The sequence below is a fragment of the Bos grunniens genome, chromosome 11, assembly GCF_055505025.1.
Source record: "Bos grunniens cultivar Pamir isolate PY7600 chromosome 11, Bosgru_T2T1.0, whole genome shotgun sequence".
Taxonomy (NCBI): domain Eukaryota; kingdom Metazoa; phylum Chordata; class Mammalia; order Artiodactyla; family Bovidae; genus Bos; species Bos grunniens.
In genome coordinates this window covers 45,439,992-45,462,602 of record NC_141175.1, presented here as the reverse complement: position 1 = coordinate 45,462,602, position 22,611 = coordinate 45,439,992, and the positions used below count along the sequence as shown (strand labels likewise).

At 35.2% G+C, this 22,611-nt stretch overlaps 1 protein-coding gene across 6 annotated transcripts in view; it reads right to left on the bottom strand.

Annotated features, from left to right (window-relative positions):
* Nucleotides 1-22,611, bottom strand: part of VPS54 (VPS54 subunit of GARP complex) — a 102,643-nt gene that overhangs the window by 11,043 nt on the left and 68,989 nt on the right. For 4 of the 6 annotated variants that reach the window (XM_086326349.1, XM_086326350.1, XM_086326351.1 and 1 more), the window contains 8 exons: nucleotides 17,964-18,093; nucleotides 17,204-17,385; nucleotides 15,895-16,007; nucleotides 12,815-12,878; nucleotides 10,179-10,284; nucleotides 9,210-9,297; nucleotides 8,521-8,642; nucleotides 8,330-8,410 (listed from right to left, as the gene is read on the bottom strand). In XM_086326349.1, the coding sequence (XP_086182475.1) occupies nucleotides 8,330-8,410; nucleotides 8,521-8,642; nucleotides 9,210-9,297; nucleotides 10,179-10,284; nucleotides 12,815-12,878; nucleotides 15,895-16,007; nucleotides 17,204-17,385; nucleotides 17,964-18,093 (886 nt within the window). Of the gene's footprint in view, nucleotides 1-8,329; nucleotides 8,411-8,520; nucleotides 8,643-9,209; nucleotides 9,298-9,821; nucleotides 9,923-10,178; nucleotides 10,285-12,814; nucleotides 12,879-15,894; nucleotides 16,008-17,203; nucleotides 17,386-17,963; nucleotides 18,094-22,611 lie in introns of all 6 variants that reach the window. The other 2 variants (XR_015136723.1, XR_015136724.1) reach the window with 2 other exon arrangements.

The following is a 22,611-nucleotide window of genomic DNA, read 5'->3' as shown; positions in this document are numbered from 1 at the left end:
TCCAAATTCCAACTCTTAAAATTCTTAGCTATGTGAGATTGGGTGAGTTACTTCTCTGTATTAGGTGAGATTATTTCTCTATATCTCAAAGGGCTTATTCTGAGGATTTTAAAAGATGGTTCATAAGAACTCAAAACTGTGTGTGATATAAAGGAAGTACTCAAAAATGTTAGCTACTATTCTGGCTCAATATAGAATAATGAATCATTAAAGTAGGCCCTTCAAATTAACAGTTTGTTTTTTAAACATGATTTTTAGAATGTGTTCAAAGTGGTCATATCTGAAATCAATAAAACTGGTAGAACTAAAATGTTCTTTTTCTTTTGTAGGTGGGCCAATACTGTAATATTTACCCTAATTTTCAAGTATCTATACTAAAAATTTTTTAATTAGGTAAATTCATTTATTATTCTTACATCTGGAACAGTACACTGGTATGATTTAGATAATCACCTTTTGGCCCATATTATAGAGTTCACAGCTTAAATTATACATCATTTTCATTTATAAGTCAAATTTGGGCCAAATAACTATATTTTAGATGTATTAATCTCATATAATTTATTAAAATGATGAGTTCCAATATACTGCGGTAGTAGAACCATGTAGAAGTCATCATGTGACTGGACCAAGCAACACTGTGACAACTCAACAATTTCTCTCTTCAGCCTACAGTATATCAAATATCCCCTTTTCTTTTTTTTTTTCCCTTTTCTTTTTTTACTAACAGTTCTAAGATATAATTTGTATACCATAAAATTCACCCCTTTAAAGTACACAATTAACTGGTTTTTAGTAAACTCATAGCTATACAACCATCACCACTAATTTACAAACACTTCCATCAACCCAAAAAGAAACCCCATCTCCATTAGCAGGCACTCCCCATTCCCCGCTCTCCTCAGTTCCTGGCAACACTAGTCACTAATGGAATCACACAGCACATCGCTTTTGTGACTGGCTTCCTTCACTTGGCATGCTTTCAAAGGTTCATCCATGTTGCATCCAGGACGTCATCCTTTTCACGGCTATACAATATTCCACTGCATGAATAAACCATGGTTAATCCAGTCATCAATTAATAGACATTTGGGTCATTTCTACTTTTTGGCTATTATGAATAATAATGCCATGAACATTCATGTACAGATTTCTGTGTAGGCAGATGTTATCAATTCTCTTGAAGTAGAATTACTGGGTCATATGATAACTCCATGTTCAACCTTTTGAGGAAATGCAAAATGTTTTCCAAAGCGGCTGTACCACTTTACAATTTCACCTAGAAATGTATGAGGGTTCCATTTTCTCCATATTCTCTCCAATACTTGTTACTGTCCTTATTTTACCCATCCTAGTGGGTATGAAATAATCTCACAATGGCAAAATCCCCTTATCTTAATTACCCCCATGTCCTGGGTTGAATAATATTCCCCCAAGATTCATGTCCACTTGGAGCCTCCTAAGGTCATACTGGATTGGAGTGGGCCCTAAATCCACTGACTGGTATTTTTATAAAAGAAAGGAGAGGGAAATTTAGACACAGAAACACACAGAGGGAAGATGGTCATGTGAAGACAGAGGCAGGGACTGAAGTGATGCATCTCCAAGTCAAGGAATGCCAACAACTGACAGAAGCACCTGAAGCTAGAAAGAGGCAAGGGAGTTTTCTCTGTTAGAGCCTTTAGAGGGAGCATGGTCTGGGGACACTTTGATTTGAGATTTCTATCCTCCAAAAACTGTAAGACAATGCACTTCTGTGTTCTAAGCCCCTTACTCTGAGGGAATGTTATGGCAGACCTAGTAAACTAGTATACCCCTCAAAACTTTCCTTCATCACTGCTTTCCCTCAAAATAGTATTCTTTCTGTATGACTTTTACCATACATGGCTTCAATCATTTAAACTTGATACTGTACTTCTTTATTCTCAACCTTTAAAATGTGGTTCTTGCCACCATTCAAACTATCTTCCCTCTTCTGAAATTTCTCTCTTGGAAAAAAATTACTAAAGAGGTCCTAATTTCCAAAGTTAATAACTTTTTTAGTTCCCCTTCCTTGTTTCTCTGCAGTATTTCACACAACCTCACACTGAAAACGTTGTCCTGGTGCAATACAACGCTTTCCCAGTTCCTTTCCTCCTAACCTTCCCCCTCTTCTATCTCCTGTCTCCTAAGTGCAAAGCAACTTTAATATTAATCCTCTCTTATCTTCCTCACTTTTCTCAATGTTGTTCAATCCCATGACTTCTAATATATCTCTAGTTATGAACCACTTCATTACATGCTCCCCTTTATTACATTCATTACATGCTCCAATCCACATTTGAGCTTACCATGAGCTTTCCCAAACCTGCTCTCTTACCTGTTTCAATTACTATTACCAGTATTACCATCCTCCTGGTCACACAGACTTGAAATCTCCAACTTAAAAGTTTTTAACTCCTTCTTTTCTTTGTTTCCTTGTATTGAATCAGTGACTAAGTCTCACCAATTATACTTTCAAATTATTTTACACATTAGTTAGTACTCTAGGTCAGAATTTCTAAACCTCTACACTACTGACATTTTGAGCTAGATAATTTTTTGTTGTGGGGGCTCTCCTGTGTATTGTAGGATATTCAGCAGCATCCTTAGTCTCTACTCACTAATTACCAGTAACCATCCCACACGAAACTGTGACAACCAAAAAACTGCCACAGACAAAGTACAGATGACAAACTAACACATGAAAAGATACTCAACGTATTAGTCATTATAGAAATTAAAACTACAATGAGATATCACTCAATGCAGACCCACCAGAAGACTAACGTTAAAAAACAGAGACAACAGAAAGAGCTGGTGAAGATAAAAGAGTATCCAGAAGTCTTATACATCACGAAATTGTATAGTCACTTTGGAAAATCATATGGCAGTTTTTTTTAATAAAGTTACCATAAAGTTTTACATTTCTATGCCACCATCAATATATTCAAAGTATTTACACAAAAGAAAACACATGCCCACACAAAGATGTGTCCATGAATGTACATTATTCATAACAGCCAGAAACCGGAGAAAGTCCAAACATCTATCAATTGATGAATGGATAAACAAATAGTAGTACTTCAATCAATACCACTTTATAATAAAAATGAACAAGATATTAACACATGTTGTAACATCCATGAATTTCAAAAGCATTATGCTAAATGAAAGGAACCTGGGACAAGATGTTAATTCTGTATAATTCCATTTATAAGACATACTGGAAAACACAAAACTAAATAGAAGAAAATTAGATCAGTGGTTGTCATAGTTTTGGGGTATTGGGAAAGGATTAACTTCAAAAATACCCTAGAGGATGTTTAGCAGTGATGGAATTGTTCTATACCTTGATTGTGGTCATTCTACTACCCCATTCAGGTTAAAATTCATCAAACTATATACTTAGGGTGAATTTTACTCAATGTAAATTATACCTCCATCAACCTGACTTAAACTGCTTAGCTTTCCACTGGAGTCAAAGCCCTCTTCTATCTTTCCAACATATCTCCCACTCTACTCTTGGGCTTACCCACCCTAATACATTAGCTCTATGGAATTACTTACTTTTGTTATTATTAAAAACAACAGCAAAAGCATTAGCAATCAATGTTTACTGGAACTGTCTCTAGTCAGATACAAAGATATGATAAAAGAAAAGTGCTCCACATATATTATCTCATAAATCCTCACTACATCTTTATGAGATTTTTATTATTATCCCCATTTAGAGATAGAATCTGAGGCTTAAATAAATTAAGAATGTGCCAAAGGTTCTTCAATGGCTCATGTGTGACAAACATGGAATTTGAACTTAGGTCTATCTAACTCCAAAGTGAAAGTGAAGTCGCTCAGTTGTGTCTGACTCTTTGCGACCCGTGGACTGTAGCCCACCAAGCTCCTCTGTCCGTGGGATTCTCCAGGCAAGAATACTGGAGTGGATTGCCATTTCCTTCTCCAGGAGATCTTCCCAACCCAGGGATCGAACCCAGGTCTCCCACATTGCAGGCAGACGCTTTAACTTCTGTGCCACCAAGGAAGCCCAAACCTGACACTAAACTTCCTTCTTATGATTCCAATCAATATGTCTACTCACACTGTAAACTCAGTGTATCTCTTTGCCTCAACTTAATCTGCTCTAATTGTTGCAGTTTAGTTGCTAAGTCATGTCTGACTTTTTTGCAACTGTATGTAGCCTGCCAGGCTCCTCTGTCCATGGGATTTCCCAGGCAAGAACACTGCAATGGGTTGCCGTCTCCTTCTCCAGGGGATCTTCCCAACCCAGGGACTGAACCTGTGTCTCCTGCATCAGCAAGTGGATTCTTTACCATCAAGCCACCAGGGAAGCCCACTCTAATTGTGAAAAGCAAAATTTATATGCATCCTCATCCATAAAGCTTTCCCAGACCTACTTCCCCAGCTGACAACCATGTATTTCAAAACATTAAAAGCTTCAACAGCACTGAATCATTTCTTTACTTTACTATGATACTTTATATAATCTACCTCCTGTAATAGTTACTGATATAATTATCGTACTAGATATTTTACTATTTGAGGACAAGATAAAAGGTTTCTTCACTTTTGTGTATCTCTGTTAACCTAACACAATTTAACTCAACATGAATTAAAGGTGGCTGGGACATTAGTTTAGCCAGTAGTATCATTAGATGTTAATGCTTTATTCTGCTCAAGGAAACGTGCCCTTACTTATTAGCTTCTTAGAATCAGCCTATATTTTATTACTATGCTATTCCTCTTTCCCCAAATTAAAATTCCAGGTAAGAAAATGAAAAGCTAAAAATTGAGAGACTAACCCAAATCAAACACTCTGCTATTTTGGTATGAATTAAAAACTGGGTCAAACTCCTGGGCAACCCATGGAAGCAAGTAGAGCAGGGAGTGGTGTACAGACTTGATAATACAGGGCTTCCCTTGTGGCTCAGCTGGTAAAGAATCTGCCTGCACTGTGGAAGACCTGGGCTTGATCCCTAGGTTGGGAAGATCCCCTGCAGAAGAGAAAGGCTACTCACTCCTGTAGCTACTCACTCCTAGAGAATTTCATGGATTGTATAGTCCATGGGGTCACAAAGAGCTGGACATGACTGAGAGACTTGAGGAAGGCATGGCAACCCACTCCAGCATTTTTGCCTGGAGAATCCCTGGGGACAGAGGAGCCTGGCAGACTTGAGTCATGGGGTCACAAACAGTTGGGCATGACAGCACTATACAGGGAAAATGTATGTTGGGGTAACAAGAAAAAGTCATCAGTGGGGATGGTAGTAAAGAAAACACAAAGCTGCAAATGTCTAGGCATATTCTTGACATTAAAAAAGACATAAAAATTGGGGAGGGAGGTGTTTGAAATTTATAAAAGACTTAAGAGGCATAATGCTGCTGCTGCTAAGTCACTTCAGTTGTGTCCAACTCTGTGCAACCCCATAGACAGCAGCCCACCAGGCTCCCCCGTCCCTGGGGTTCTCCAGGCAAGAACACTGGAGTGGGCTGCCATTTCCTTCTCCAATGCATGAAAGTGAAAAGTGAAAGTGAAGTTGCTCAGTCCTGTCCGACTTTTAGCAACCCCATGGACTGCAGCCTACCAGGCTCCTCCGTCCACGGGATTTTCCAGGCAAGAGTACTGGAGTGGGGTGCCATTGCCTTCTCCGAAGAGGCATAATAATAAACAAATGCAATATGTAGATCATGTAAAAGCCTTTGTTCAAACAAATTATTATAAAATGACATCTTAGGACAATTGATAAGTTTCAAATAGGAATAAGTATTAGATGATAATAAGGAATTATTGTTAATTTTGCTGGTTTGATATAGTCATGTGATTATATAAAAAAGTATCCCTCCCTAAGTTTTTAGAAATATATATTCTTAAGTACTTAGGGATGAAATGTTACAGGGCCTCAAATTAACCACAAAATATTTCAACAAAAAAAGAAAAATGTTAATGATGGTTAAATACACGTGATAAATATATGGAACTCCATTACATTATTTTCTTTATTTTTCTTTACCAAAAATAATGCAATAAACTGTTACAGGAAAAAGTCTAGCCATAGTCCCAGTTCTTGTTCAAAAACTCTGGATGACCTGATAGAATAAAGAAAAGGTTTGAAGAGTACCAGCATTTTTGGGGATTTGCTTCATTCTATTCCCCAGTTCATTATTAGTCTCACTATTTAACATTTACCTCACTCTACATTATCACCCTGGTGGCTCAGATGGTAAGAATCTTCCTGCAATGCAGGAGATCTGGGTTCTATCCCTAGGTCAGGAAGATCCCCTGAAGTAGGACATGGCAACCCACTCCAGTATTCTTGCCTGTAGAATTCCATGGACAGAAGAGCCTGGCAGGCTGCAGTTCATGGGGTCACAAAGAGTTGGACTGAATGACTAACACTTTTACTTTCACTTTAGTCTACATTGTTAGGTGTTAAGTCCTTTGCTGTATTAGATGGTAAACTTCTTAGGGTAGTTACATGCATTATTCATTGACTTTTGGCACAGAGAAGAATGTCATATATCAAAAAGGAAACTGGTGGAATGGAACTGCTTTTGAATTTAGTTTGCATTTCACAACCATGAAGAAGACAGAGAATTTCTAAACAATAATTTTTCTCTACACAAAACTAGTAATTTAGAGGGCATAATATAGGTATGTCTGCACACAACTGTAAATTCCTTAAGTTTCTTAAAGGAGAAGCATAAAGCATATATGTTATCTACTAACTATGCCAGAGTTACTCAAAGTGCAGTCTGGAGATTCCTGGGAGTCAGAAGCTCTTTCAGGGAATATATGAGACAAGAACCATGTTCATAGTAATAGTAAGATTAATATAATTCACTTTCAAACTCTCATGATTGAATATTGGAAATTTTTAGGTGATATGTGATGTAATTCTGAAGTCTAGTTCAGTGTGTTTATGTATTCTTTTTAAAAAAATTTTTTATTTTAAATTGGAGGATAATTTCTCCACAATGTTGTGCTGATTTCTGCCATATAACAACATGAATCAGCCATCTACATACATATATCCCTTTCCTCCTGAGCTTCCCCCCGAAACCCCTATCCCACCCTTCCCAGGTTGTCACAGAGCACCAAGCTGAGCTCCCTGAGCTATATCACAACTTCCTACCAACTATCTATTTCACAGATGGTAATGTATATATTTCAATGTTACTCTCAATTCATCCCACCCTCTCCTTTCCCCACTGTGTCAAATCCGTTCTCGACATCTGTGTCTCTATTATTGCCCTGCAAATAGGTTCATCAGTACCATTTTTCTAGATGAGTTTTAAATCTTTTTAGTTTTAATTTCTAATATGGTACTCACTGATAGCTATATCTGCATAAACAAAAGCTATTTAGGGGTCCTCAATTATTTTTAAGAATGTAAAGGGGGTCCTATGACCAAAATGTTTGAGAACTAAACATTAAACAAACACAATCTTATTTTCCAATCACTCCTTTCTCACTGTCAACTTCAAAGATTTGTGTGTTAATGGGCACCACTTTATCTTGTCTTTTTATAATTTTTATGTGTCTGCTGCTCTTGCCATCTCAGAATTTGAAGGATCCAAGTAGAAGGAAAAGCATATCAAAGAGCCTTGCTTTATGAGTTTACTCGAAAAATGCTCTGGGGCAAAAGTATAAACTAAACAAAGCTTCAAACTCTCAAGTTATGAGATTTTTGCTTTTTCTCTAAAACATGTACAGAATAATTTAGGGAAAGTAAAGAGTGAGAGATAGGTCAAAAGTGACTAGGCCTGATTAAGTGACATTTTTCTGAAGATACTTTCCCCGTGTAATTAAGAATTCTTTAGAAAACAGAGCTACTTTTAATGACCTATTTAGAATGGGAAGCAAATAAGAAACAAATACGGAAACTGAATATCTATGATGGAAATAACCCAGCACTTCAGGCTCTGCTTTTTAGCCTAAAAAATAAAGTAACACACTTTATCACAAATAATTCAATTTTTTCCCTATTTTGATCTTTATTTTCTTAATTCTATCTCTGGAAGGCTTTCAAACTAAAATATTTTTTGAGGAAAATACATAATTTTCAATACAGCTAATATAAAATTACTTCTATAAAGGGTCTCTCTCATCATGAGGGGAATCATCTTCCCTCATCCCTATCCTCAAATCCCTTAGGAAATGAAGATAAACTATTTGGGTGATCTCAACATTCGAGTTTTTCCCTATATCCTGAAGAATTTTGACTTGTTAGAACTAACTGTGAAAAGTCACAACGCCTTTAAGCAAAGCTTAATAATTTCCATAAATCATTACCTTAGATAACAGCTTGTCAAATAAGCTATCCATTATCGCTACAAGCTTAGCTGATATTTCAGCTATGTGGTCATGGTAGTCCTATAATGAGAAATAACATTGTACATTAAAGACCTGGGATACATCTAAAATACTTAACAATTAAGGAGTTAAATTTATGAAACTCCAGGAGAAAATACATGAAAAGATACCTTAGTGATATGATCAAAATGCCTAAGCATACTGTATTGCTTAGGTTGCAGTCGAGCTTCAAAATGAGCCCGGATCACAGGAATGTAGTGCACAATTAACTGCAAACAGCGTGAAGAAAGAGCTGAAGATCCAGGAGATGGACATATCATGGAGGAAAAAAAGGTATTAGCTGACTTCAATTACCTATCAAATTATGTAAAAAATCAATTTTCTACAGACGACCCAAGTTTATTACATAAATGGAGAACACAGTGACAGAAAGCAACATATTTCATTTTGTTTAAGACAATCATTTGGTACTGAATGATGTAATGAATTATGCTAATTTTCCCAATGGACTCAAGCTGTGGGTAGAATGGCATGAGGAAGCTAAGGGGACAACTGATTCTCGTGACATTGATACCTTTCACCCCATACACACTTATGTACTTAATACATATTATATTTTAACATTTTTTTTAACAGTAGTGTAACTTGTAGTAACTTACATTTATTAGACTAAAAATTCCTTGTAACATTTCTCCAGAAGTTATTTTTCAATTATGGCAATACATAAAAAAAGTAAAGTAGAACTGCTACTTTTAGAGCCTTTGGTTAGAGGCACAAAAACACCACGTATAATAAAAACCTAACTATAGTGACATCACTGAAATGCCTCAGCATGTGAATTAAATGCAAGAATCCATACCCAAATTTTTTGTAGTTATTGTTTTTAGTCCAACAACTTGCAGTGCACCAGCTCCAAGAACTAACTGGCAACTTCTTGAATTGAAGTACTAACAAAGGAAGGAAGAGAAAAAAACCAACAATTTATTAAAAACTATACTTTATATGCTGGCAATGTGTTAATTCTAATAATACATTCCTCTTTCCTCTTATGCAAGGACCAAATGAATTTTTCTAGTAGGAGCAATTAGGATTTGTTTATGTAATGACAGAAAAAAAAAAGGGGGTGTTTCCCAATAATAGTATTTACAGTCTGGTATGAAAAAAGTTGAGAAATTCTAAAAAATCAGTTGTTCAAAAATTAATCTTGAATTTGCAATCATAAAACTCGTTGTTTTACTCTTTGTAATTGGATAGTCCTATTTTCAAAAGGGTAACAAAATCTTTCTGGACTAAAATATGACAACTTTGGGATAGAATTAATTGATAGATTAGGTATTTGAAAAAATAAAGCCTTTTCTCTATCTAGGAGTTTAAAATATCTGTTAATATGAAATGGCTGAATAAAACTATCACCACAGTTTCACTTCACATCAATGGTTCTGAAAGAATGATTTAAAGAAAAATCTCTAACCTTAGTGAGATGAATTTTGTAAAGTTCAGTGAATTCCTTCCATGCACATTTGAAACCAGTCCAGGTTTTTTGACCTAAGTGGCCTCAGTCATGTTCAGCACCTAACGAACAAATCATCTCCTGTCTCCAAGGTCATTAACAACTCTATAGATGTAATGAGGAATCACTAAATGTTGAGTGAGAAGGAAGCAGGTGGCCTTCAAATAATATGTTGTGAATCAACCACAGCCAAATGTCACAAAATTAATGTCTTAAAGATACCATGACCTTGAAATGTCTTAAGAGTTGGAAGATTACTCACACCCTAATGTATTACTTCTTCCAACTATTTTTCCATAAAAGTGAAATCATACATACCTTCAATAAGTCTGATAGACGAGTGAGCATGTCAGTAGTAACAGATGGGATATTATCCACACACTGGCAATATTCAAGGATAATTCTTATCAACAGCAATACAGTTCTACCCCCCCCAAAAAAAGAGAGAGAGAGATGAACCAGTAGGCACTCAAAACAAGAAAAATCGAACTGATTTCACATACAAAAATCAATACTGATCTTGGCAACTGTTCAATGATGTATTTTACCTATAAGTAGAGCAAGTAGGGACTAGAGTAAGGTAACAGAAAACCTCTAGGGTGTAAAATTAAGAAGGCACTCAGTTTCAAGGCTGTGCAACTGCAGGGCATGCACTTTCATGACACTGAGAAAGGGTACTTCCTTAAATTTTGTGCTTATGAGCACATCACTCTCTCTGTGACACTTGCAATAAGTAAGTCTTTTCAGTAAGGCAGGTATCTCATTCCTTGGCCAATTTAAAAATCCTTGGCCAACACTGAAAAAAGTTTAAGCAGTGTTTCTGATTATGTAGCAGGTTATCATAGATGTTGAATTAAGAAGGGCCTAGTCCAGATTTTCTTAGTGAGATAAAAGAGAAATTGTGGCTTCTGAGAACAATGTATCTCCTAAGAAGCTTACTGGTAAGTCACAAAAGATTTTCCAAAGATGAGAAAGTTATCAGCTCATTAGCAAGATATGTCACAAGCTGAAAAGAGACACTACTGGGAGGTTAAATAAGGTTGAAATTAAGGGGGAAACACCCATTCATTACAGGACATCTAAATTCAATGAGATTCTGAGAAATGAGTGATCCATGTAAAATAATGTTTTATAAAAGTCTGAAGGAGAGACAGCAGTGCTTCAAGGAGGAGACTATCTAGCCTTTATAACAGCTTAATTGTTAGACCATACATTACTCTCCATGCATAATCCTAGAGTCTGCTTTACTGGGCAGGAGTCCATTGCTATCGTTTGTAATCTTCTTGCTGAATATACAGTACTTCCCCTTTAGCCAGAGAGTTCAGCTTTTTGACAGTAGTCTCTTAGCTTAAAGAGCAAGAAAGACAGATAGCTAGAGGGGACCATTTCCATTAAGTAAGGGAAGAGTAACAAGACACAGTCCTTCCTCAGTATCCACAGGGGACTGGTTCCAGGATACCCCGTGAATATCAAAACCCCATGCATGCTCAAGTCCTTTATATAAAATGGCATAGTAAAGTCTTCCCTCTATATCCATGGGTTCTACATGCTGGTTAGTGGGATACAGAACCTGCGGATACAGAGGACCAATTGCAATGGGTAATTAAGGAAATAAATGACAATTAGATCAAAGGACTAAAATTACAGTGAGGTTGAAAAAAGTTTTATCCTACTAGAAATGGAAAAGAATTCCAGAAAAGAAAGGAATGGAAGCTTTAGCTTACAATGGTTGTACTTTGGAGTTTTGGAGAATATACAAGTTGAGAAAAAGCATAAATTCTACTCACACTAATTGAGTGCTTATTAGGTGCCAAGAAAAATTAAAATGGTAAATGATCCCCATCTTTGAGGAATTCAGATAATAACCAGGGAGATACATACACAAATAAATAACTCTACTACACTGCAGAAAGAGCCATGATAGAGGCACACAGAGTTACAAGGCAAGGATCATTCATTCTTCCTGGAGGGGATGGCTATTTCAGAAAAGACTCATTTAGTGACAAGAAACAAAGAAGAAAAGTGACAAAGAATTATGATATAGATAATGGGAGCTAGATTTTGCTTCTAATTCTGGCTCCATGTGGGTAATTTTATATTAAATACTTAAACTTCTAAGCTCCAATTCTCTTAACCATAGAAAGGGAACAATAATACCTGAAATGTCTATTTTATAGTGTGGTTGGAGAGATCAAATAAGATCACATATATGAAAATACCTAAACTATTGTTATGAAAGTATATGAAGATATTATCTTAAGTATCTATTAATAAAAGGCATATAGTCCTAGACAAACAACACTGGAATTTATATTTTTCTTAGTTAACTTGAATTTGAAATACTGTTATTGGTAAAAGAATAAAAGACCTAATGACAAATGATGGTAATGGAAATAACTACCAACAACTATCAACTTCTTGTTAGGTGAACTAGAACTGTGCAAGATGTTTTACAGGAATTACCTGTTTCACAATAATTCTAAGTACAGTACTATTTCCCACATTTTGTTTTACAAAGAAGGAAACTAAGGCACACAGAGTAACTTGCCCAAAGTCACAAAGTAACAGAGTTGTTGGGATTCAAACCTAAGCAGTTTGACTCCAGAGCTCACAACTTCAATAAGCTGCACATTGCACACCAAGAAAAGTTGCAGGTAAAAAAGACAGGAAGAGCCTGAGACATTTACAGCAGAGAGCCACTGTAGCACCCCTGGATGTACCTCAAAGTTCTTGTGGTATGAGAAAAATCAACCAACCCCTTTTTTGTTTAGCCAGTGTAGTCTCTAATGGATACAGAATACTACAAAATAAAAAGGAATCCATAAAATTTATTTAAAATTCTTTGTAAGATTTACAATTGTTAATCTAAAATTTCTAGTTTACATCAAGCGGTAACTAGAAGACCTATATTTTAAATACTTGACTCAACTAATAAAGAAAAATGTGTCACTCACCCAACAACAGCATACTGTTGCCCCTCAACAGTAAGAACTTCAGCTGGTTTTCTTTCTTCTGTAGCTAGAAAGTTAAAGCAAATGAAGAGACATGGGTATAAGATGAAACAAAATACTGTATAAAAAATTTAAACTAGGAAAAAAACTGAAAAAGTTCCTATTTAAGGCCTGGAAAGACCTCATTTTTGCAAATAAACCTACTTCTTGGAAAACAATTTAGCACAAAGTAAGTAAAGTATATTGGATTTGGAATCGGAGAAATTTGAATTTGAGTTCCAGTATTACCAATTACTGGATAAATGACTTCGGACCAATTACTTCTTTTGAGTCTCAGTATCTGTATCCATTAAACATAGACAACGATATCTATCTTTAAGTGTAGTTGTCAGTGAAAGAGATAATGCTTACAAACTGGCTATCCTCTAGGTCTGGTACATGGCAGATGACTGATAAGAAGTAAAAGAAGAGTGTTATTAATCTGGAAAGACATAACTAGCATTTCAACTGGTTTTCTTTATTATAATCTTTAGAATACTAGTTAATACGTAAATTCAGTGGAGAGATTATATATTTAGTTTTTATGATCTTTATCCAAAAGTTACTTTATTTTCAGTAATGGTATTTTTTATCATTAAAAAACAGAATTCAGTATGTTGAGGTGAAAAGAACAGTGGACTGGATTACTGTCTTGAATCAGCCTATTAAACAGAGTACCATGGGCAAGTCAGTCATAATGATTCCCTAAGTTTCAAGTCCCTATGTTCTAAGACATTAAATATCTACATCCTCATTTCTTTCAAGTAAAGAAATTCAGTGTGATATAATTTCTAATCACAGTTCACTCTATATGTCAGATTAAAGTTTCTTGAGGACAGGGGTTGTGTCTTAACCAACACTCAATACTGCAGAGAAGTGACTTAGCACAGTAGTTAAAAAGGGGCCCTAACATCAGTCTGCCTGCAGTTGGATCCCAGTTCTACCACTTTCTAGCCATGTAACCTTAGGTATGTTGCTTGACCTATTTGTGCCTCAGTTTCCATATCTGTTAAATGGGAATACTACAGCTCATGGACCTGTAAATGAGATAACAATGTAAAGTGCTTAGAACAAACTGTCTAGCAGCGGGTAAGCACTAAATTAATATTTACTGCTATCTGTTAAATTTCATCTCCCCAATGCCTTGATAAGTATTTAGTAACTCAATAAATGGATGATAGGTGAATGAATATAACCCAGGATCCTTCACTTTGCATGAACTAGTAAAATATTAATGAATTTCTAATAGCATATACTTTCTTCCTGGTCAGAGAAAAACAAAAGACAGAGCAGGGTTTGTAAGAGAAACTTTCTACTGTCTGTATCCTACAAAGAGGAAGTGAAAATAAATAGTTCACTCTGTGGGAAAAACACATGATAAATTGGTCACTTTTAGAGTTATGATTTTAATTCAAAATTGGAATGTGTTCAGGATAGTGAACTCCAATCAAACACAGCTTGAAAAAACAGATGGGTAATAAGTCCTATAATTTTAAGTTTGTGATTTAGAATGATCAGTGTCTTATTTTTCTTTCAGTCTTTGCCACTTAAACACTTTTGCTTTGCTAATATCATACAATCAATTTAAAAATTGTGACCACCACCCAACACTGTTATCTACTAAAAATGGTCACTAAACAACAGAAATTTACTTGATTTCTTCAATTTCTCTCTCGACTGGATTGGAATTACTCTAATTTTCACCTGTTCCTCACCCCGTCTCGTTACAGTGGGCAGAGGGAGCCCCTCTCTTGAACTGTGGATTCAATTCCAGGGGTCCTACCCCTACAATCACTCTATGTCACTCTTATTTTAAATCAACTTTCTTCCTCTTTTATTAAGCATAAAAATATAATTCAGTTTCTCTTAAAATTCTTCTCTCAATTCCCTAAGTGCATTTAAAGGTAATAGTCTCTCTAATAGCTCTTGTGTCTCTAGCTGCCACTTCATCATTTACTTTCCCCTCAGGGCCAAACTTGAAAGGCCTGTTTGAAAAGGTAGCCTTACACTTGTCTACCCTTCCTTACCTTCTGAATTACTCAGCAGTGAACTACAATCTGGCTCTATCAGGCCACTGAATTAAAAAGACTGCAAATGATCTCCTGTGTGTCAAACAAGTGGTTACTATCAGTCTTTCTCTTGCAATACAGTTGCATTTTATGGTACAGTATACAATTTTTAAATATTTCTATGTAAAAATATTAAATTTTCATTAAATGCATAAAAACTGAAAGTGCAACTGCCTCCTCCATTAAAAACATTCAAGAATTTCATAACTACAATGCATCCTGGTATTACACTTTAACTCACATACAAAAATATTTCTAGCCATTGTGTATCTTTCACAAGAAACCTGATTGATATTTAATACCAATGACAATTTTATTCTTGAAACTCTAATTTTTTAACTTCTGTCTTCTAGATTGTCCTGCCTCCCTGCCCTTCCTCTGTAGTCTCCTGCATAATTTTCTTTTTCTATGGTTCTTTACATTTTGTTTTTCTCTATCATATCAAGACTACCTTACTTATGATTGCTAATAAATATATTTTTCATTAGACTTAGCCCTTTTAAAGTAAAATTATACCTTTATCTGTCTCAATATCTGACACATAGTAGACACTTACCAGTGTCTAAACAATTCTCTAAACAATATAGAACAGTGGTTAAGAACACAGCTATAAAATTACATAAAGTTGGTTTCAAATCACAGATCTTCATTTATACCAAATTCCTTAACCCCTGGCAGTCTCATGCCTCTTCAATATTAAACAAGGTAACAACATTATCTTTATCATAGGTTGTTGGGAGAGTAAATGCATGTAAAGCACTTGGTCCAATGTTTGGAATATGGTTAATATTCAATAAATATTTAAAATTATTATAAATTGCCACATACTTTTCAAATCAACTACTTACTAACTAAGCTGGGATATGAGTTCTAAGGTTTCCAAGAGGCACTATCAATTAAAAAAATATTAAGCACTCTTACAAAATGAACAAACAATATAAAATTGAAACAGAATGTGTGAAAGAGTACACATACCCCCTGATTTTTTTTCAGGTAAAGCAATCTTTCCATGTGATATAGAATCAACAAGATCCTGAAATTCTGCAGGAACATCAGCTTGCTTCCAGCGTTCATTGTCTAAGAGAAGGCTATTCAAAAGTAAAAATAAAGATAAACTTTAATAATATTTCAACCCTATCTCCTAGGGTGAAAAGAAAAGGAAAAGTCAAGTGAGTACTTAAGACTTACATATTTAAAACTACGTCTATCTTAGTTAAATTCAAGTAAAGCCCATGCAGTACAAGGCATTTGACTTTCTAAACAGTAACGGTCATTAGCTGTTGCTAGTACGTGAGACTTTTAAAAATGCTGAACATTGAACTGATTGAAAGAGACACGTGTACCCCAATGTTCATCGCAGCTCTGTTTATAATAGCCAGGACATGGAAGCAACCTAGATGTCCATCAGCAGATGAATGGATAAGAAAGCTGTGGTACATATACACAATGGAGTATTACTCAGCCATTAAAAAGAATACATTTGGATCAGTTCTAATGAGATGGATGAAACTGGAGCCTATTATACTGAGTGAAGTAAGCCAGAAAAAACACCAAATACAGTATACTAATGCATATATATGGAATTTAGAAAGATGGTAACGACAACCCTGTATGCGAGACAGCAAAAGAGACACAGATGTATAGAACAGTCTTTTGGACTCTGTGGGAGAGGGGCGGGGGGATGATTTGGGAGAATGGCATGGAAACGTGTATAATATCATATAAGAAACGAATCGCCAGTCCAGGCTCAATGCAGGATACAGGAAGCTTGGGGCTGGTGCACTGGGATGACCCAGAGGGATGGTATGGGGAGAGAGGTGGGAGTGGGGTTCAGGATGGGGAACATGTGTACACCCGTGGTGGATTCATGTTGATGTATGGCAAAACCAATACAATATTGTAAAATAAAATAAAAAAAAAAGTGCTGAACAGCTTAATAAACTGAGGTCATTCATAAATAGTACAAATAATTTCAGGAAATATTTTCCTTTTTATATCTCTTAGCCTAGTCAAGAAGAATGGTAAAACATAATTAACTTCACTTTGAGTGGGAAAGCAAAAGTCAGTCTATCAGGATAAGTACTTTCATGGAAATAAACATCCTAACTCCATTTTCAAAAGCCAAGAAATGGTGATTTTAATTACACAATGTCTATAATTAAAAAGAAAAACAACTGTCAGGGCTTTTAATTGGCCAATCAATGAAGTTTCCTCTTTTAAATATAACTGTGTTTTATAAAGAAAAGGAGGAAAAAAATGAACAGAATGGACATGGTAATAATACCTGAGTTTGGTTTTTCTCTCTTCATGAAACCTATTTACAAATTTATTTGCTTGGCTCTGAAGTGCTCCAAGTAATGACATGCTTTTTCTTCCACATATCTGTTCAGTTTCTAAAATGAATGTTTCCATTAATCTGGAAAGTGATATGAATTCCGTAGAATTTAGCTTCTCAAGAAAACCATCCTAAATTTTAAAGATAACATAATATTCATGAGTTAGTATAATACAAAATATGGAATAGCTATAAAACTAACTTAAACAACATTAATTATTTTATAATGCTTATACTAATTCCTAAAAATTATTTTAAGATAATTTATAATGAAATTTCCCAATACATTAGTCCCAGAAATCAAGCATTGAAAGTTTAAGATGTCTAAATTTTATTCTGATCCCTTTAAGATAAAGTAACTCAAATAAATTCAGGTCATACTACACAATTTTCATAATACTGGAGAACAACTAATTTTCTTAATAAATTATTTGGTTAGTAATACACATATATATGTATAAAAACTGCATATTAATTTCAAATATTTATTAAGTCTTTTAATCATTTATTTGAAATTCAAGCTCAAGGTTTACTATTTCTTTTATTTGGATTATTTTGCATTTCAGCACCTCCCTAACAGATCACACCAGTACCTTATTAAGTGTTAAAAATATGCATTATGCAGAATATAGGGATACAAGCAAGGATATATTCTAGATTTTCAAAGTAATTTTACTATGTAAAAAATATCTAAACTTTAACAAATAACCTTTGCTCTTGACATGAGAAATTTGACGGCTCGATCATGGCATATATCTGAGGCACTATATAATAACTCCTGGATATTATTTGCCAGCTTTCCTAGCTCTAAGTCACTTAATTTCACATCTTCATTGACCCTAAAAATGACAAAAAAGATTAAGTCAAGAAAAGTTATGAACACACTGATCTCCACAGATGACATACCAATAAAAAACAAAAAGCTATAAAATTTACATTTAAGGGAAAAATCTGTTTTGATGTATCATACAGTTTTAATTTTGTGGCAGGGCATCATATAAGCAAGTTCAGATAGTACAAATAAATTTTTCCCTAATCTTGAATAATCTCTCTCTGCTATAGTATTTTTAATACTTAATTCAGACTCTGACTGGAAATTCTGAAAAAACTATAGCAAAAAACAAACAAAACAAAATATTAGTTTCAAGGTCATAGCTATGGCAGGTTGTGCACAGGTTGCCCAGGATGACATAGTGGAAGGAAGAGGAAAGAAATGGAAGGAAGGAACAAACGGGCCCGCTTTTTGCTTATAATTATGAATGACTATTAACAGTTAGATCAACTGAACTAATATTTCTTAAGCATTTATTGTATTTAAGCACTAGACACTGGAGGGAATATGTTTTCTTAAGGAACTTACAATTAAATAGGAGTATTTATAATATGTAATGCATTTACTCCAATTTTGAGGAAGAAATGTAAAGACTTTTTGTCTTTTTATGCATTGCCCCCCACCCAAGAGAGTATATAAAGACCACTGATTTTGTGCCAAAAATTCAGCTTAGTGTTAAAGTGAAGTGCCTTAGCATAATTTTTCTACATGGTGGCTTAGTAGTAAAGAATCTGTCTGTCAATGCAGGAGACGTGGGTTTGTTCCCTGGATTGGGAAGATCCCCTGGAGAAGGAAATGTCAACCCACTCCAGTATTCTCACCTGGGAAATACCATGGACAGAGAAACCTGACAGGCTACTGTCCATGGGGTTGTAAAAGAGCCAGACACTACTTGGTGAACAAAGAACAACAACTTTCAAAGACATTTCAAAGAGGATGTAATGTCTATTAATTTGAGGCAAACCACTGGGTTAAGGTATTGAAGAAAGTTATTACCTGCTATCCTTTAAAGTTATGTCATTAAGTTTATTTACTAGTGTTTAAAATAATAGAGGGATTAATATTTTTAAAACACTTTCAGATACAGTATCTTAACTTGGTTCTCACACTCTGAGGCAGACAGATAAACTCCTACTTAACAGATGAGGATACTGAATCTTGAAAGTTTAGGTGATCTACCCAAGGTCACAAGGTTAAAAGCATGAGACTAGAACCCAGAATTAGTCTAATTCTATTTCTAACCTGCTAAGCTTCCTCTATTCCAACATTTACTTCTATAAACAGCCAAAGTGCTATTTCAGTACCACTTCCCATAAAGCTGGGAAGTTTGAGCTTCATAAATTATTTGATTATTTGTAATTTTGCTTTTAAAAAAGACTTTTAAATTTTTAAGTCTAATTGGATCTCTTTACTGTTGACAGGAAAAACAAAAAGCTGCTCACAGACACGAACCAGTGTCTGGTTACATATACAAAACAGTTGAAAGCAGGATCTCAAAGAGGTATTTGCACACTCATGTTCACAGTAGCACTATTTAGAAGAGCAAGCGATGGAAGCAATCCAAGAGTCCACTGACAGATAAATGGGTAAAATGTGGTATATACCTACAATGGAATAGCATTCAGTTTCAAAAAAAGAAGGAAATTCTGACATGTTACAATATAGATGAAACTTAAAGACATCTCTGTGCTTAGTCGCTCAGTCCTGTCTGACTCTTGGGAACCAATGGACTATAGCCCACCAGGCTCCTCTGTCCCTGGATTCTCCAGGCAAGAATACTAGAGTGGACTGCCATTTCCTCCTCCAGGGGATAGTTCCTACCCAGGGATTGAACCCGAGTCTCCTGCATTATCAGGTGGGATCTTTACCACTAGCGCCACCTGGGACACCCCTAAAGACATTATGCTAAACAAAATAAGACCGTCTCAAAAGGACAAACAGTGTATGATTCCACTTATATGAAGTACTTAGAGTCACTGAACTCATAGAGATACAAAGTAAAAGGGTAGTTGCCAGGGGACTGGTAGGGGAGGATATGGGGAGTTACTGTTTAATGTGCACAGGGTTTCAGATTTGCAAGAAGAAAAAGATCTCGAGAGTGGTTGTACAACTATGTGAATATATTTACCACTGCTGAACTGTGCACTTAGAAATGGCTAGGATGATAAACTGCATGTGTTTTTTTAACCACAATTTAAAACTAAAAAGTTTTTAAAATCTACAATAGTTTCTAATCCCATCCATTATTTTTTCTTTCCCATTTCCTGCCTGGGAAATTATTTCCTCTTTTGTGCCCATATTTACATTGCAATAAACTTACAAAGTTGTAGGTTATTTTGATAATGTAAGAAAACAAGGAAAATCTATCACTAAAAAAGATACAAAAATCAGACATCATTTCTGCATGTCCTGTATCTGTGACACAATTACATACTGAGAAAACACTTGACACAGGGAAGAACTAGTTAGGGTTAAATGTATAAATATATTCAATCAATCCATTGCCCCTTTGGCAATGGAAAATGGGTAGCTTCCAGACATTTATATACCTATGAAACATAGAAGGAACAATTTATATATGCTCTGTAATCATGCTATGGGAGCACGTCATTGTGGAAAGCCAGAGAAGCTCTAAAGTGCATAGTGAGCCACAATGGAGGTGGGAGGGGTGGGTTAAAATCTGAGACTGCATTTTATTTAAAGGAATCCCAAATAGTATGGGCACATTTTCCAGCTATCTTTTAATATCTCTTCTCTCTTCTGCCACAGTAACAGTTTTAGCTATCAAATAGCCAACAAGCTATACACTATTTCTCAAGCCTCTCTTACAGCAATATATAGACATGTGAAAATATTCTAGCCACTAGAATGTGGGATTGCAAATTCTGAATTGTGCTCTTAAATAGAAAGGAAAAATATGAAAAGTTTATGTGACAGTAACAAGAGAGCTAACAAAGCTAAAATATATACAAATTTGTAACATCTAAGGCATCTTGGGAGAACAATAAAAGGTAGGAGAAATTATCAGATATAAAGGCTAATTAAAAAGATATAACTAATATAATCTTACTTAATGGTACTGGTGCTAAGACAGACAACTGAACAAAACAGAGTCTAGAAACAGACTCATTTATATATGAATATTTAATTTAAGGCAAGAGTGGTACTATATAGCAATGGGTAAGACAGTCTTTTCAATAAATGGTGTGAGGTCAAAAAGATATCTACATGGGAAAAAAGAAAATAACCTCACACAACACACAAAAATCAATTTCAGATACGTTGTGGATCTAAATGTGCAAGGGACATCAACAAATCTTCCAGAAAAAAGCAAGAGACTATCATCAAAGTCTTAGGGTAGTGAAAGATTTTCTTCAATAGGACACACAAAAAAACATAAACCATTAAAGGAAAGAATGAATCATAAGATTATATTAAAGTTAAGAACTCTTGTTCACAAAAGACCCCAATAAGTGAAAAGCCAGCCCACAGAGTGGGAGAAGGCATTTGCATCATGGACCAACTGACAAAGGGCTGTGTTGAGGCTACATAAAGAACTCCCATAATCAGTAAGAAATAAAAGGCAAACCAAGAGAGAAGTGGGCAAAGGATTTATAAGTACTCCACAAGAGGATATTCAAATAGCCAGTAAATATATGAAAAGTGTCCTCTTACCAATCATCAGGGAAATAGAAATTTAAACTATTACACCTGTGACCTACCAAAATGTTTTACTAACATGTGAAAAGACTGACAACACCAAGATGAATGAAGATGTGGAGAGACAGGAATGCTTCTACACAGCTGATAGGACTGTAAAGGCATACAATCACTTTGGGAAATTATTTGGCTTTAGTTAAATTGACTATTCACATACTTATTTTTAGGTATATATTCAACAGAAATACTTATAACATGTACACCAAAGACATCTACAAGAATAGTCACAACAAACTGAAAATAATCCAAACTTCATCAACAGCAGAATGATACACACACTGTTGTGCAGTCAGAAAGTGGAACATCTATATACAAATACTTAGAAAAAGCAACTTAGAAAAATATCACAAATATAATGGGAAATGAAAGAAATTAGAGACTAAAGACCATAATTCAATGGTTCCATTTATATAAAAATTTAAAACCTGGAAAAATCAATAGTTTTAATGGTTTCCTTTGGGAAAAAGTGAAAGCACAGTGGCAATACGGTGCTTCAAAAGACCTGGTACATATACACAATGGAGTATTACTCAGCCATTAAAAAGAATACATTTGAATCAGTTCTAATGAGGTGGATGAAACTGGAGCCTATTATACAGAGTGAAGTAAGCCAGAAGGAAAAACATAAATACAGTATACTAACGCATATATATGGAATTTAGAAAGATGGTAACAATAACCCGGTGTACGAGACAGCAAAAGAGACACTGATGTATAGAACAGTCTTATGGACTCTGTGGGAGAGGGAGAGGGTGGGAAGATTTGGGAGAATGGCATTGAAACATGTAAAATATCATGTAAGAAA